The sequence below is a fragment of the Octopus sinensis genome, linkage group LG3, assembly GCF_006345805.1.
Source record: "Octopus sinensis linkage group LG3, ASM634580v1, whole genome shotgun sequence".
Taxonomy (NCBI): domain Eukaryota; kingdom Metazoa; phylum Mollusca; class Cephalopoda; order Octopoda; family Octopodidae; genus Octopus; species Octopus sinensis.
The window spans coordinates 5,036,690-5,055,275 of record NC_042999.1 but is presented as its reverse complement, the minus strand read 5'-3'; the positions used below and the strand labels follow the sequence as shown (position 1 = coordinate 5,055,275).

At 40.5% G+C, this 18,586-nt stretch overlaps 1 protein-coding gene across 1 annotated transcript in view; it reads left to right on the top strand.

The window, feature by feature from the left end:
* LOC115209228 (E3 ubiquitin-protein ligase HACE1) overlaps nucleotides 1–18,586 on the top strand; it is an 82,987-nt gene that overhangs the window by 19,385 nt on the left and 45,016 nt on the right. The window contains exons 2-4 of the mRNA XM_029777499.2: nucleotides 12,425–12,479; nucleotides 14,497–14,586; nucleotides 15,304–15,408. Of these exons, the coding sequence (XP_029633359.1) occupies nucleotides 12,425–12,479; nucleotides 14,497–14,586; nucleotides 15,304–15,408 (250 nt within the window). The remainder of the gene's footprint in view (nucleotides 1–12,424; nucleotides 12,480–14,496; nucleotides 14,587–15,303; nucleotides 15,409–18,586) is intronic.

Below are 18,586 nucleotides of genomic sequence, written 5' to 3'. Positions count from 1 at the left end.
CCGAACCGCTAAGTGACAGGGACGTAAACACACCAGCATCAGTTGTCAAGCAATGCTAGGGGGACAAACACACACACACACACATACATATATATATATACATATATACGACAGGCTTCTTTCAGTTTCCGTCTACCAAATCCACTCACAAGGCATTGGTCGGCCCGGGGCTATAGCAGAAGACACTTGCCCAAGATGCCACGCAGTGGGACTGAACCTGGAACCATGTGGTTGGTTAGCAAGCTACTTACCACACAGCCACTCCTGCTGTATATATATATATACATATATATAAGGCAAAATGCACCCCCCCCCCTCCGTCCAATGGACGGTGCTGCATCATATCTGCTGAATAAAAAGCAATCAGTGTTTTCTTTTCATTAAAAATTAATTAAGCATGCCTTTATTTCAATAAAATTTTTGGTTTTGTTAAACGAAGTTAAGGCAAAAAAAAAAAAAAACTTCTTCAGAAACCAAATAGTCTTTCCTTCCTTCATGGCAAGTTTGAAGAAAATATCTTCTTTTGCATCTTACTTTTTTGGTCTCTTAAATATACTGCATTTTCTGGCATTATTTCAAGCCTGCCAACTTTTTTTGCGCAAACTGCACGTGCATTTTTCTCGCGTACGTGTAGTATCGATTGCAACAGCTGATGTAGTTGCGCATACAAATGCGCTTTCTCACGGCCTTGTCGATCGCATTCTCACCTGGAATTGATTTTTGTAATTTTTTCAAAATTTATACACGCCCTGATACCCTTGGTATCTACATATCAAATTTGAGCACAATCATATGGAGGATGCCCAAGATCCTAGAAGACACACAGACAGACAGACAGAACGGATTTTATATAATAGATATATATATTCTTCTATTCTTTTACTTGTTCCAGTCATTTGACTGTGGTCATGCTGGAGCACCACCTTTAGTCGAAGAAATCGACCCCAAGTCTTATTCTTTGTAAGCCTAGTACTTATTCTATTGGTCTCTTTTGCTGAACTGTTAAGTGACAGGGGCATAAACACACCGACATTAATTGTCAAGTGATGGTGGTGGTGGTGGTGGAGGACAATCACGGACACACAAATACATACATATATATATATATATATATATATATATATATAAGAGAGTAACCACTATGTGGTTGACTCTAGCACTAAAAATAGATCCGCTAGGTTTCAGCCACGAAGAATTGTTTCCGATGAAAGTAAGCACGACTATTAGCGTAAAAGAATAGGGCAAATAAAAATAACAAAAATGCAGATTAGTTCAGGACAATTGTTTCGCTCTTAATAAATTATGTAATTTTACTAGCGGATCTATTTTTAGTGCTAGAGTCGACCACATAGTGGTTACTCTCTTATATTTATGTATAAAATTTATCGTAATCCAGGTTTTTATGCACTAAGCCACTTGGTGTTAAATGGATGTACTATTAAATTAGTATCCAATTTGCTCACCCTTATTAGTTGATTTTATATATCATCATCATCATCGTTTAACGTCCGTTCTCCATGCTAGCATGGGTTGGACGGTTCGACCGGGGATCTGGGAAGCCAGAAGGCTGCACCAGGCTCCAGTCTAATCTGGCAATGTTTCTACAGCTGGATGCCCTTCCTAACGCCAACCATTCCGTGAGTGTAGTGGGTGCTTTTTACGTGCCACCTGCACAGGTGCCAGGCGAGGCTGGCAACGGCCACGGTCAGATTGGTGTATTTTATGTGCCACCGGCACGGAAGCCAGTCGAGGCGGTGCTGGCATCGGCCACGAGTCGGATAGTGCTTTTTACGTACCACCAGACCAGGGATCCTGGCTGGTTCAATTCGATTTCGATTTCGATTTATATATATATATACATATATACGACAGGCTTCTTTCAGTTTCCATCTACCAAATTCACTCATAAGGCTTTGGTCGGCCCAAGGCTATAGTAGAAGACACTTGCCCAAGGTGCAATGCAGTGGGATTGAACCCGGAACCATGTGGTTGGGAAGCAAGGCATAAAACTTAGTGGTTACGTTATTTGGCTGAGGATCATAAGGTCATGGGTTTGGTTCTTGGTGATGCATTGTACCCTTGAGCAAGGCACTTTATTTCCCATTGTTCCAATCCACTGGATTTTCAAAGGGCCGGCCTTGTCACATTCTGTGTCACGCTGAATTACCCTGAGAGCTATGTTAAGGGTGCACATGTCTGTGGAGTATTCAGCCACTTGTATGTTAATTTCACAAGCAGGCTGTTCCATTGATTGGATCTACTGGAACCGTCATCGCTGTAACTGACCAAGTGTCAGTTTTAGTTATACAGTAGTGCCCTCTGGTCTTCGCAGGGTTACGTTCCTTGACCACCTGCGAATATTGCACGTGCTCCATAAAAATGCCTATATAATATTTAATAATAATTTAATAAAAAATAAATTAAAATGTATGGTTACTCACCAATAATGAATGATATTGACAGACATTAAATGATGATGATGTGTATATCATTATCATCATTTAACGTCTGTTTTCCATGCTAGCATGGGTTGGACAGTTCAACCAGGGTCTGGTAAACCATGGAGGCTGCACCAGGCTCTAGTCTGATTTGCAGTGTTTCCGCTTTCCATGCTAGCATGGGTTAGACGAATGACTGAGGGCTGGCGAACCAGATGGCTGCACCAGGCTCCAATCTTGATCTGGCAGACTTTCTACAGCTGGATGCCCTTCCTAACGTCAACCACTCCGTGAGTGTAGTGGGTGTTTTTTACGTGTCACTGGCACAGGGGCCAGAGCAGGCTGGCAAACGGCCACGATCGGTTGGTGCTTTTACGTGTCACCAACACGGACGCCAGTCAGGCGGTGCTGGCTCTCACCCTGTTTTCATCTATCACATCCACTCACAAAGCTTTGGTCAATCTGGGGCTATTGCAGAAGACCCTTTCCTAAAGTACCATGCAGTAGGACTGAACCCCAATCTGCATGGTTGCATGACGATCTTCTTAACCACACACTCATACCTAGGATTTAAAAAAACGTTTTATTGTCCCATCAGAGACGAAAAGCAGTTGAATCTAGCCGGATTTGAACTCAGAAAATACAGAGACTGTAATTGTATGAGACGTGTATGAGATCTGTAGCTCTGTGACCCCTACCATCTCCCATGTGTATCAGAATTATTGACAAGTGTATGATGGTTTTTTATATTTGTTAACTTCGTCTCTGATATTCAATATTGCTGCTTTCAAATAGACTTTTATCGTTGGCAAGTGGACATGTAAGATCATATCTCTTTGCTATCGTTAGTAACAACATAAACAAGCAAATCGTTTGTTGTTTTCAGAGCAGACGTTCGATCAAAGATCTAATTCTAATGTTTTTAAATATGCCGTCATAGATATGTATCGTGTGATACCTTTAGCTTTTGGAAGAGGCTTATAAATGAAAACATTGTCTTTCATTGAGTGAATGAAGGCTGGTGAGTCATCACATTGTGCACGGAGATTTTTGTTTAACTGTCTTCAGTAATATGATACAGAGGCGTCTGGAAGGGAGAGAGGGAAGAGTTTCGAAAATCAAAAAGACAATAGGTTCAGCTTAAGCTGTCTTCCAGACATTCTTTAATAATAACAAACAGAGTAGAATTTAAGAAAGATCATATGTCTATATGCAGGAGTGGCTGTGTGGTAAGTAGCTTGTTTACCAACCACATGGTTCCGGGTTCAATCCCACTGCGTGGCACCTTGGCCAAGTGTCTTCTACTATAGCCTCGGGCCGACCAAAGCCTTGTGAGTGGATTTGGCAGACGGAAACTGAATGAAGCCCGTCGTATATATGTATGTATGTATATAATATATATATATATATATTATATATATATATATATATATATATATATATATAATATATATATATATATATGCGTGTGTGTGTTTACGTGTCTGTGTTTGTTCCCCTAGTATTGCTTGACAACCGATGCTGGTGTGTTTATGTCCCCGTTACTTAGCGTTACTTAGAAATTAACGTTAGTGGTTTATCAATAACTTCCATTACATTTTTAAAGAATTAACTGATTAATGGTTATCGATGCTAACTTTTTGATCAATGGATTAAAAATTAACCCGGGGCTATTATTACAAAACACTTGTCCAATATGCCACACAATGGACCGAACCTGAAAGCACGTGGTTGCGAAGTGAACTTCTTCGAATTCCATTCCTTAGTTATTCCTAGATGTAGAAGTGGAGTGGAGGAGAGATCAACCGAAGCAATTAAAACTACAAACAGACCGCAACTATAATGTGACGATACTTGCAGTAGAGTTTCTATTTTCTGACCTATATCTTACCAATTTACCTACCACACCTCTAATAATTGGTGAACGAGTTGTTATACAACTAAACAAACTGTGACCTAAACCAGAGATGTAAGCTGCTTAGCGTACGGAGCCATGGCCCACTCATTTTTTTTCTTCCTGTTTTTTTTCTCGTGTTTTCATCTTATTTTCTTTCTTTTAACTTCATCTCTTTTCACATTTTTTCTTGCTATTTTTGTTATTTTCATACATTTTGTTTCGCTTTTGGCGAAGCTGTAGGTTTGGTTACGTGGCTGAGAAGCTTGGGCAAGTTCCTTCTTCTGCAGCTCCAGGCCAGCCAAGGCTTTGTGAGTGGATTCGGTAGATGGAAACGGTAAAGAGCCTGTCGTATATGTTTGTGCATGTTTTCTTTTATTTACTTCAGTCATTTGACTGCGGCCATGCTGGAGCACCACCTTTACTCGAACAAATGGACCCCAGGACTTATTCTTTGTAAGCCTAGTACTTATTCTATCAGTCTCTTATGGCCGAACCACTAGGTTACAGCGATGTAAACACAACAACATCGGGGAAACAAACACAGACACACAAATACATACATACATACATACATACATACATACATCATCATCGTTTAACTTCCGTTTTCCGCGCTAGCACGGGTTGGACGGTTTGACTGGGGTCTGGGAAGCCAGGGGCTGCTCCAGGCTCCGTGCTTTTTACGTGCCACCCGCACAGGTGCCAGACGGAGCTGGCAAACGGCCACGGACGGATGGTGCTTTTTATGTGCCACCGGCACGGAGGCTAGTCGGGGCGGAGCTGGCAACGGCCACGATCGGATGGTTTGCTTACTTGTCACCGACACTGGTATCACAGCTGCAATTTCCATTGATGTTGATCGACTTCGATTTTGGTTCTGCTTTCTGATATCGGATTTGATTTGGTTTGATTTAGATTTTGATTTCCACTTGCCTCAACGGGTCTTCACAAGTGGAGTTTTGTGTCCCAAGAAGGAAAGGTATGTATAAGTCGACTGGCTACATACCAGGTAGAGGCCACCGGTTATGGTCTCACTAGTCTTGCCGGGTCTTCTCACACACAGCATGGTCTTCTCACAAACCGCAGTGGTACTATACTGCATCACATAGAGTGGGAATTTCAAAGATTTGGGTTGTCAAATGTTTGACTGGTACAGATATGTACCAGCCGGGCTGAAAGGGTTAAATGACAACAGCAACAATTCTAAGGTCGAGCATTTATATTGATTTTGAAGGTTTCTAGTTGTTTTTTTGTTGATGACTATTGAGAGTGTGAGTGACAAACCTGTTTCTTTGATGTGTGTGTTTGTGTGTATCTTTGTACTATTGTTGAGAGAAACTAGGTTATGTTGACTGTATTGAAAACTGATCCTAAGATCAAGTGAGGGGGGGGGGACTGACAACACCTGCCCATTGTAGATTAGCTTGTTCATAGACAGCAGTGAACTGTACCTCTTTGATTTGTACCTGTTTATATCTCAGTGGCCTGTTGATGGTGACAAAAGATGGAAATTGATGCACCTGTGCCAGCACTCTCCATCCGCTTGTATAATTGTCTTCACATCTCTTTTGTTTACAATTGTTTATTGGAGAAAATATTGACTTTTGCTCAGATGATGTTTATGGTGAAACAAGGAAATGAATTTGTGCACATACACATTCAGCTGCTCACTAACTTGCACACACACACACACACACACACACACACACACACACATAAACATAATATAGATATCACTGTGTGGTAAGAAGTTTCTTTCCAAACTACATGGCATTGAGTTCAGTTCCACTACACAGCATCTTGGGCAAGTGTCTTCTTTTCTTGCATAGCTGCAGGCTGGTCAAGACCTTTTAAGTGAATTAAGTAGATGGGAACTGAGATAAACCTATTGTATATGCATATTATTATCATCATCATCATCATCGTTTAACGTCCGTTTTCCATGCTGGCATGGTTTGGATAGTTCAACTGGGGTCTAGGAAGCCAGGAGGCCGCACCAAGCTCCAGTCTGATCTGGCAGTGTTTCTACAGCTGGATGTCCTTCCAAATGCCAACCACTCCGAGAGTGTAGTGCGTGCTTTTTATGTGCCACTGGCACAGGGACCAGAAGAGGCTGGCAATGACCACAATCAGTTGGTGCTTTTTATGTGCCACTGGCACGGAAGACAGTCAAAGCGGCACTGGCATCGGCCACATTTGGATGGTGCTTTTTACGTGCCACCGGCACAAGGATCACAACTACAATTTCTATTTGATATTGATTTGATGTCCTTGACTCAACAGGTCTCCTCAAGCACAGCATGTCACCCTACAATCCAAGGTACTTTTGAGTGGGCTGGGGTTCTAAAGAAATAAAACAAAAAAGACAAAGACGGGTGTGTAAACAACAAGCAGATGTATTAGTTTAATGCTCAGGAAGTGAGAAAGTCTTTTACATTTCGAGCCTATGCTCTTCAACAGAAAGGAACAGGAATAAGCAGAGAGAGAAAAATGGATGTATGTAAAAATGTATGCAACATCATCCTCATATACACATAGGTCGTTACATGTATACACATAGCATAATACATATATATTTAGACATTTATACGTATACTCTTTTTACTCTTTACCCATTTACTTGTTTCAGTCATTTGACTGCGGCCATGCTGGAGCACCGCCTTTAGTCGAGTAAATCGACCCCGGGACTTATTCTTTGTAAGCCCAGTACTTATTTTATCGGTCTCTTTTGCCGAACCGCTAAGTGACGGGGACGTAAACACACCAGCATCGGTTGTCAAGGAATGCTAGGGAGACAAACACAGATACACAAACACATACATATATATGACAGGCTTCTTTCAGTTTCCGTCTACCAAATCCACTCACAAGGCATTGGTTGGCCCGGGGCTATAGCAGAAGATACTTGCCCAAGATACCACGCAGTGGGACTGAACCCGGGACCATGTGGTTGGTTAGCAAGCTACTTACCACACAGCCACTCCTGCGCCTGTTTATTTTTTAAATTTATTTATTTGAATATTTATTTTCTGTTTATTATTTTGACGTGTGTCATAACAAGTATTCAATATAACATTGTTTTGTCTGCTTCTCTCTCTCTCTCTCTCTCTCTCTCTCTCTCTTAATTGATGTAACTCTTCTTCACTCTTTCTTTCATTAATTAATTCACTTGTCATTCCTCATTGAAAACTCTTGTGTTCATTCTGTCTTTCTCAATTCTGTCTTCATTCAATTCAACTATGGTTTAAATGTTCATAAACACTTTGAAAAAAAAAATATATATTTGAAATAATTTATGCTGTGTTAAAAGATTTAAATATTATCAGATCCAGACAAAGCTCACAACTGTGTAGCAACATTGTCTCTTTGCTAAATCTTATAAATTTGCTTCAATACAATCATTTGCTCTGCAGTTATCTCCATCTGTGTTGCTTCTGTTGAATCTTCTTTCGATTTTGGTCTCCTTAAACATTAGATCAAATGTATACATACATACATAGGTGCAGGAGTGGCTGTGTGGTAAGTAGCTTGCTTACCAACCACATGGTTCCGGGTTCAGTCCCATTGCATGGCACCTTGGGAAAGTGTCTTCTACTATAGCCTTAGGCCAACCAAAGCCTTGTGAGTGGATTTGGTAGATGGAAACTGAAAGAAGCCTATCGTGTATATGTATATATATGTGTGTCTGTGTTTGTCCCCCCAACATCGCTTAACAACCGATGCTAGTGTGTTTATGTCCCCGTAATTTAGTGGTTCAGCAAAGGAGACCGATAGAATAAGTACTAGGCTTACAAAGAATAAGTCCTGGGGTCGATTTGCTTGACTAAAGGTGGTGCTCCAGCATGGCCGCAGTCAAATGACTGAAACAGGTAAAAGAGTAAAGAGAGAGTACATACATACACCAAACACACACACATCACTTATGCTGGTGACATGTGTAATGCACTGGTGCTGGTGTAAATAGCACCCAGTACACTCTGTAAAGTGTGGTTGGCATCAGGAAGAGCATCCAGCTGTAGATACTATTCCAAAACAGACAACTGGAGCCAGCCTGGTGCAGCTCTTTGGCTTACCAGCTCCTGTCAAACTGTCCAACCCATACCAGCATGGAAAACAAACGATGAATAATGACGAGGACACCCCCATCATTTAATGTCCATTAAATTGCACAGGTGGTATATGCATTTGATGCATATGAAAATGTGAGCTGTATAAAGAAGTACTAAGCACTCAAAGTGGACGAATTGCCTTGGAGATGGAGACTTACAAAGAAATCAGAGAAAGGGAGAGAGATGAAGACTGATTTTAACAGCATGGGAACTAAATTATACTCAGTTGTGTGCAGGGCTGTGGAGTTGAAACAAAGAGTTTCGACTCCGACTCGACTCTGACTCCTGTACTGTTGGTACCTCCGACTCCGATTTTGACTCCAACTCCTCTTTATGTAATTAAGTGATTGTGGTCTACATATCTTATAAAGCATATGCATATGCTTGTACTTTGAGGAGGTCTGTATGTTACAACTGGTTTCTATTAAAGAATAAAGATATTGTCAGTCGGAGTCAGTATAGTTTTACCGACTCTGACTCCCCCTTAATTGTTTCTGACTCCACAGTCCTGGTTCTGTGCTTGGGCATTTAAGATACAGGAACTGAATTAACTTGCTTTCGACAGTGGGGTACTTAAGGAAATTCTCCACACTTCATATAATGTAATAAGGACATTTTATTTTTTGGCCAATAGAAAGAGGTTGTTAGAACTGATTTGCATATGATTAGCATATTATATCTGAATGGTTGAATGCAAGAATTTAACATAACGAGGGTAAAGATGTTGAGTCACATGAAGGATGATTGTCCACACACAGGGAAGTAGGAAATGCTTCCACCCCTGTGTAAGTGTGGCAAAAAGGAGCATTAAAAATGTGATATGATAGAGGCTTGACTGTATTAATATATATTTGGGGGTCTGCTAACCATTAAGTTCCTATTAAGAGTTCATCTGCTTTTCCCACCTCTACCCTATCACTTTCTGTCACTCGCCCTTATTCCTATTTGTCACCCAGTAACGGAGGATGAACATTAGATCCAGTTATATCCAGTTGTCTCATCCTACCATCTCTTTTGCCATATTCTAAACGCCTTACTTCCCTGGGCTTGGATACATTGAAACCCCGACGTCTGGCAGCTGACTTGGCAGACACCCATAAAATTATTACCCATCTTACAAACAATAACTCAGAGCACCTTTTCAAACTCCACCTATCTAACATCTGTGGACATGTTTACAAAGTCAGAAAACAGCACAGCTCCCATGACTTTCGGAAACATTTTTTCACGCTGAGAGTTGCTGAAGCATGGAACAAACTGCCGGCATCAGTTGTTAGTTGTCGGATCACTGCATCCTTCAAAACTTCCATGCTTCCTGAGATTTGCCAACACTACACCTGATTTTCTCCCCTCCATACACACGCAAGCATGTATCTGACTCATACATTGTTCACTTCCCAGACATTTGTACATTACTGCATATGCTTTATATGCACTTTTGACAAGTTATGGTGCACCTGAGCACTGTATACAATAATTTCATTATTTTACAATCTTTCGTTGTTAAACTGTTTTTACACGATTTTTTCACAAACGGACAAAACCCTTTGTAACCTTTCGTCCTGTTTTGTCCCTTTATGTTTTCTAATCATGTGTGTCAGCCCTTGTGGCCAATAAAAAAGAATTAATTATTATTATTATCAATCTACCTACCTCACTCTTTCTCTGCCATATCAATGCCTGAATAATGAAGGATTTGATCTGGTCACATTTGATACATCCAGATTTGCAGTAGGTTTTCTTCGAAATAGATTTTTTCCCCTATGCCATGTAGTTTAGTTTTATTTGACTCTTAATGTCATCAGAATGTTGTTAGTGCCTTTCTTTTTTTTTACCAGTTTTTATTATTTTTTTTTTACTATTCAATAATATTAATAACTTAAGACCTCCAAGTACTTTCTCTAAATTCATTGTAAAATTATGAAATTCTTTTATTCTTTTACTCTTTTCAGTCATCTGACTGTGGCCATGCTGGAGCACTGCCTTTAGTCAAGCACATTGACCCCAGGACTTATTCTTTGGAAGCCTAGTACTTATTATATCGGGTCCTTTTGCTGAACCGCTAAGTTATGGGGACGTAAACACACCAGCATCGGTTGTCAAGCGATGTTGGGGGGTCAAACACAGACACACAACCATATATACACACACACACACACACACACATATATATATATATATATATATATATAATATATATATATATATATATATATACATATATACGATGGGCTTCTTTCAGTTTCCGTCAACCAAATCCACTCACAAAGCTTTGGTCGGCCCGAGGCTATAGTAGAAGACACTTGCCCGAGGTGCCACGCAGTGGGACTGAACCTGGAACCATGTGGTTGGTAAGAAAGCTACTTACCACACAGCCACTCCTACGCCTATGTATATCTTAGATAAAATATGACATTTTTTTTTTCTGATTGCTAAAAATAAATTTTTTTGTTTATTGAAAAGATAGTGACTTTTTTGGCCCTCTATGTGCATGCGTGTATACACCCCCCTCTCTCTCTCTTCCTCTCTCTCTCTCTCTTCCTCTCTCTCTCTCTTCCCTCTCCTTCTCCCCCCTCTCTCAGGAGAAAACATTGAAATCAATTGAAATGTCCGAAGAATTACAAAATCTAAATACCACAAGGCAGATTTAGATATAAAATATCATTTTAATGTTTGACATTTATTGATGATACTATTGTGTGTGTGTGTGTGGGGGGGGGGAGACAAAGTGGACATATTAATTTTTTTTTGTTTTTGTATTGACCTGCCCAAGATCAGGCATGATTTTTTGATTTGAACTTCTTGTTTCAAGTGATCTAAATTTAAACCTTCCTTTAAAATTTCATGTTAACCCTTTCGTTACTGTATTTCTGTTGAGATGCTCTGTGTTTCTTTCAATTAATTTTAAATATAACAAAGAATTTAGTAAAATAACTTAGTTATCATTAAGCTAGTGTTAGGAACATAAATTGTGACTAAGGTTTGGTGGAAGATTTTAATTCAAAACTTATGAAAACAAGACACTTGTACTATAAAACCAGAGGTGGTTTCAGCTGGATTGATATCAAAAGTGTTAAAAATATCATGGTGACTTTAACCCTTTCGTTACCGTATCTATTTTGAGATGCTCTGTGTTTCTTTCAATTAATTATATATATAACAAAGAATTTAGTAAAATAACTCAGTTATCATTCAGCTAGTGTTAGGAACATAAATTGTGACTAAGGTTTGGTGGAAGATTTTAATTCAGAACTTATGAAAACAAGACATTTGTACTCAGAGCCAGAGGTGGTTTCAGCCAAGTTAGTATCAAAAGGGTTAAAAATATCATGGTGGCTTTAACCCTTTCGTTACTGTATTTCTGTTGAGATACTCTGTTTCTTTCAATTAATTTTAAATATGACAAAGAATTTAGTAAAGTGTTAGGAACATAAATTGTGACTTTTGGTGGAAAATTTTAATTCAGAACTTATGAAAACAAGACATTTGTACTCAGAACCAGAGGTGGTTTCAGCCGGGTTGGTAATGAAAGGGTTAAACTACATTCCAGAGGTGGTGAGCTGGCAGAATCATTATCACACCAGGCAAAATGCTTAACCAGCATTTTGTTTGTCTTTATGTTCTGAGTTCAAATTCTGCCAATGTCGACTTTACCTTTCATCCTTTCAGGGTCGATAAAATAAGTACCAGTTGAACACTTGGGGGTCAATGTAATTGACTTACCCCTTCTCCAAAATTGCTGGCCTTGTGCCAAAATTTGAAACCAAATCATGTTTCAAGCATTGGCTTAATGACAGCCATCATACTAAAATTCTTTGTTATTTTCAAAATAAATTTAATAAAAGCAGTATATTTCAACATAAATAGGGCAACAAAAGGGTTAAGGGATGATTTTAAGATGTTTGCTTTTATGAGGAAATTTTGTATTCCATAAACACAATAATCTCAAAATATCTCTCTTTTTTTTTGTTTTTTCACAGATGACAGATCTGCATTTTATATGCTTATGACCATGGTGGTGGCTAACCAACACAAGTAAGTAACTGTGTGTATGTGGGTGTGTAAATGTGAGTGTGAATGTATGCGTCTGTGAGTGTGTATGTAAATGTGTGTGTGTGTGAATGTGCATGTGAATGTATGTGTGTGTGCATGTGAATGTATGTATGGTATGTGTGTATGTAAATGTGTGTTTGTGAATGTATGCATATGTGCATGTATGTGTGTGAATGTATGTGTATGTGTGTGTGTGCATGTGTGTGTGTGTGAATGTATGCATGTATGTGTGTGAGAGTGTGAATGTATGTATGTGTGTATAAACGTGTGTGTGAATGTATGTGTGTGTGTATGTGCATATTTGCATGTGAATGTGTGTGTATGTGTGTGTGCATGTGTTTGTGTGTGAATGTTTGTGTGTATGCATGTGAATATGTGTGAGTGAGTGTGTAAATGTATGCATGTGTGTGTAAATGTGAATATGTGTGAGTGTATGTGTGTGTGTGACTTTGCCATTCATCCTTTTGGAGCTGTTAAGTACCAGTTGAACACTAGGGGGTGATGTAATCAACGTCCCCCCCATCCCTTCAAAATTACTGGTATGATGCCAAAATCAGAAAGAATTATTAACTTCCTCAAGTCTAAAATTTCAAAATGCAAAATATTTCTCAGGGGTTCAACCGTCTCACTTCATTGATTTGTAAAAGTGCCAGTCCAAAGTGACAACAGGTTTGTATTCCATCTCCAGAGTTATTCTGGGTCCCTAGCAAAGGTTCAATGATTGTAAATTAGCACCACCAAACGAAGGCATGATTTACCGTTATGTTTGCTAACATTTCATTAACTTATGGCGTTGAACTTAAACCCCACCGTATTCCAAACACCAGCTTAATAACGACAAAGTTATGTTGCCGAATTCTTTATTTTCATATTTATTGAAACAAAGGCAGCATTTTTTTAAAACAGAAATATGTTAACAAAAGTGTTTATAATGACTAAGATATTTTACTAACTATTTTAATTTTTACAAAATTAATTGAAATAAATGCAGTGAAAACCTAATTAAAAGATTAAACTTATTCAAGTTCTCCTGGTAGGTGTGTGTGAAAACATTAATGAAACCTGGCATAAAGATGGCATAAGTCACCTGCTCCGACTCTCAATACTCTCCCTATTTTGAATGGATATTTGTTAATACTATTAAAGATTTTCAATAGTAGAGGCCATGAGTGGCTGTATAAGGTCAGTTGTTAGTTGTGTAGAATCTATTCTGCTCTTAAATCCCTTCTTTCCTGCATTGGACTGGAAGGCAGGTTTAGAGAGGGTGCAGGCCAAAACTCCGTGTCGTTCACCTCCATTGGTCAGTTGAAGCTTAGATGTTGTCATGTGACAGTTAGCTGGAGCCTACTGGCGAGTATTTAAAGGGAAATTTGGCAGGATGATCATTTGTCCGCTGACATTCGTTGAGGTTGCATCGAAGAAAGAACAAAAGGCCAAGGAAAAAGGAGAAAGAAAAAAATGCACTCAATACCAGAGATTAAGACCCTTCCGAAAGTATGGGGCCCTGCATTGAAAACAATAGAGGAGTAGGGGCTGATGCTAGTGACAAGATGTCAATGCATAAAAATATGGAACACTTCACAAAGTATTGAAAAAAATATATCTTTTGTCTTGTACTTGTGTCTGTCATAAGACTGCGGCCATGCTGGGGCACCGCTTTGAAGAATTTAAGTCAAATGAATCAACCCTAGTAATTTTTTTAAAGCCTGGTACTTACTGCTAAACTGCTAAGTTACAGGGATGTAAACACACCAACACCAGATGTCAAGTGGTGGTGTGGGGGTCTAACACACACACACATATGCGCACACACCAGATCCCCTTGTTAGGCTTTGATCAGCCCTTGCTATAGTAGAAGACACTTGCCCAAGGTGCCACGCAGTGGGACTGAACCCGGAACCATGTGGCTGGGAAGCAAACTTCTTACCGCACAGCCACGCCCGTGCCTGTATGTTTACTTCTTTCAAAAAATATTTTAAAAAATTTTCTTTTTTTGCAGATCCGTGTTGGACTTACTGCAAAATTCTCTCTTTGATGTGAATTATGCATGTGGACGTGCACAACGGAACCTTCTGCATATTGCTGCCAAGTAAGTTCAATTTCCACCACGTCAGCTGATTATTTTCATCATCATCACCATCATCATCATCGTCGTCGTTTAACTTCCGTTTTCCATGCTAGCATGGGTTGGACGATTCAACTGGGGTCTGGGAAGCCAGGAGGCTGCACCAGGCTCCAGTCTGATCTGGCAGTGTTTCTACAGCTGGATGCCCTTCCTAACGCCAACCACTCCATGAGTGTAGTGGGTACTTTTTATGTGCCACCAGCACAGGTGTCAGGGGAGGCTGGCAACGGCCACAATCGGTTGGTGCATTTTATGTGCCACCGGCACAGAAGCCAGATGGTGCTTTTAACATGCTGCCGGCATGGGTATCACAACTACAATTTCCATTTGATTTTTTTGATGTTGGTGTACTTGACTCAGGTCTCCTCAAGCACACAATTAAAAAAAAAATTTAATATCACATTTGGTGATTAACATTGTTTGGTGATTAACACATTTTCTCCAGACCAAATCATTGGTTCCCTTCATTTCTGACAGCAGCAAAAATAACAAGGGAGTGTTTGTGTTTCTGAGTGCAGAGTAAATATCACAAGGGTGTTCAAGGAACACCAGATTTTCATTCCATTTAATTATGATGGTGATGATAGTGGTGGTGGTGGCAGTGGTGTATTTAAAGAGAAAAAGAAAGAAATTTTGTTTTGTAAAATAGTTAATGTCTCCCTTTTTTCTTCCCTCTTGCAGCTGTGGAAGCTATGAATGCCTAAGTCTACTGCTTAAAAAAGGTGCAACAGTCAACGCCAGGGATGTCTCAGGATGCACTCCTTTACATCTTGCTGCACGTAATGGGTAAGTCATTTCTATTCTATCTGGAGAATGGTTTTTGTCCTTCTATAAACATCTGCCTACCTTTAACCCTTTTAGCATTCACATTATTCTGTCAAAACTAATGCTTATTTAGTCACATTCATCATCATCATCATTGTCGTTTAGCATCCGTTTTCCATGCTGGCATGGGTTGGACGGTTTGACTGAGGACTGGCAAGCCAGGAGGCTGCACCAGGTTCCGATCTGATCTGGCAAGGTTTCTTATTTCTTTATTGCCCACAAGGGGCCAAACATAGAAGGAACAAACAAGGACAGACAAAGGGATTAAGTCGATTAGATTGACCCCAGTGCGTAACTGATACTTAATTTATCGACCCCGAAAAGATGAAAGGCAAAGTCGACCTTGGTGGAATTTGAACTCAGAATGTAACGGCAGATGAAATACCGCTAAGCATTTCGCCCGGCATGCTAACGTTTCTGCCAGCTGGCTGCCTTAATCTGGCAAGGCTTCTACAGCTGGATACCTTTCCTAATGCCAACCACACTGAGAGTGTAGTGGGTGATTTTTTACATGCCACCAGCTTGGGGGCCAGTCAGACGGCACGAGCATTGACCACACTTGAATGGTGCTTTTTACATGCCATCAGCACGGGGGCCAGTCAGGTGGCACTGGCATCAACCACACTCAAATGGTGCTTTTGACGTGCCATTAATCATGCATTATTTTGTAGCAGCAAGATGTCAATGATGTGATTATAAAGTTTTAGAATAATGGAAGCACTCCGTCAGTTACGACGACGAGGGTTCCGGTTGATCCGATCAACGGAACAGCCTGCTCGTGAAATTAATATGTAAGTGGCTGAGCACTCCACAGACACGTGTACCCTTAACGTAGTTCTCGGGGATATTCAGCGTGACACAGAGAGTGACAAGGCCGGCCCTTTGAAATACAGGTACAACAGAAACAGGAAGTAAGAGTGAGAGAAAGTTGTGGTGAAAGAGTACAGCAGGGATCACCACCATCCCTGCCGGAGCCTCGTGGAGCTTTTTTAGGTGTTTTCGCTCAATAAACACTCACAACGCCCGGTCTGGGAATCGAAACCGCGATCCTATGACCGCGAGTCCGCTGCTCTAACCACTGGGCCATTGCGCCTCCACTTTAGAATAATACCATACAGTTGACATGAGAGGCCAGAACTGGCCAGTTTGAACATAAAACAGAATATTTTGGTCAAATACGGTTGCTTTAAATGCTAAAGGGTTAAACATTCTGTGAAAATAAAATACAATGACCATCCCCAAGGGGGAAATTTAACATTTTTATTTATGTGAATAATTCATCTCCACTCAGAAGAAAATATAGAACTCTGGAGAGTTAATTTAAAACCATGGAAACCAGGGAAACTGGCCCTTATGTGCCAGTATGACTGAAGAAGGAAAACTCTACTTTATGACCCCTTCACCAGCTTTTTCCTTCAGTGACTTCCTCAAGATTTCTCTCCACCCTAATCTATTTCTCCCTTCCTGTCATCTTTGCATCATCCCTTCTGCCCAAACTCACCCCTTATAATGTAGGATAGCTGTAGCCCTCCCCCTTTGCACAACCCACTTCATCGGCTCCCTATTCTATACCCCCACCACCACCACTTTGCTCAATAACTCCTATCACTAATTGCTTCCCTCTCCCTCATCATATCCCACCCCTAATTAGTAATTACCCCCTCCTCTATCTTCGTATCACTTTGCTACCCTCCCTCATTTGTTCTCCCTCACCTAGAATCATTGTTCACTCTCTCTTCTGTTTTCCCTTATTTATGGGGGCCACTTCAGGCCCTTAGACTTGCAACTAACGAAGAGATCATGACTATTGCTGGTGCCATGAAAAACAAAATAAAAAAAGCACTCGGTCCATTCTGTAAAGTCGCTGGTGTTAGGAATGGCATCCAACCATAGAAACCCTTCCTTGACAGACAACTGGACCCTGTGCAGTCCTCTGGCTCTTTGCTCCCTCTTGAACCCTCTAACCCATGCTGACATGAAAGACGGATGTTAAACCATGATGATGATGATGATGATGTGTGCACATGTAGGATGGTAGCAGAGAATGTGGCAGCCGTAATGGAGATGACCTAGAATCATACTCCAACAATATTTACTGTGTCAGATCCTAATTCAACCTCGTCATCGTACATTCACAGGATGCAGAGATGCAAATTAGCGTAAATATTTCCATCTGATAAGCAATTGAGTCAGTATCATGAATAATTATAATGATTATCGTTACTACGATCAACTTGCTGGAGTGACAGACACACCTCTTTTGACAATGTTCACTTAATTACCGAATGGAATTAATGACTTTTTTGTCATTCAGACTGTTTGAGGCATTTCTGAATAATGTTTGCTAATCTGGCAACACGGTTTCTTGGGCCAAGCAGAAGTTGCATCATCATCATCATCACCATCGTCGTCGTCATTATCATTTAATGTACATCTTCCATGCTAGCATAGATTGGATGATTTGACAGGATCCATCATCACCATCAATTATCATCATCATCATTTAACATCCACTTTCCATGCTAGCATGGGTTGGACGATTTGGCTGAGGACTGGCGAACCAGATGGCTGCACCAGGCTCCAATCTTGATCTATCTGGCAGAATTTCTATGGATGGATGCCCTTCATAACGCCAACCACTCTGAGAGTGTAGTGGGTGCTTTTACGTGCCACCGGCACGAGGGCCAGTCAAGCAGTACTGGCAATGACCTCGCTCGTAAAATGCACCATTCGAGCGTGATCGTTACCAGCATCACCTTATTGGCACCTGTGCCGGTGGCATGTGTAAAAAGATTTGAGCAAGGTCATTGCCAGTACCGCCTGAGTGGCCCCCGTGCCAGTCCAAGGGATCTAAAAACTGCATCATGCATTAATGTCTGGTTTGGCATGGTTTCTGTCACTGCATACTCTTCCTAACATCAACCACTTTATAGAGTGTACTGTGTGCTTTATTTTTTGTGGCCCCCAACAAGCACTAGTGGAGTTATCATGTAGTATGCAAGACTAAGATCCTCTTTGATTGGCCTGGGGTTACAGCAGAAAGGGAAGTGGGTTTAAGTGAGGAGGTGAGGGGCTGAATTGAGAGAAGTGGCCCAAGACAGAAGAGGTTTCTGGCTCTGGAGGATCTTTATGCATAGTC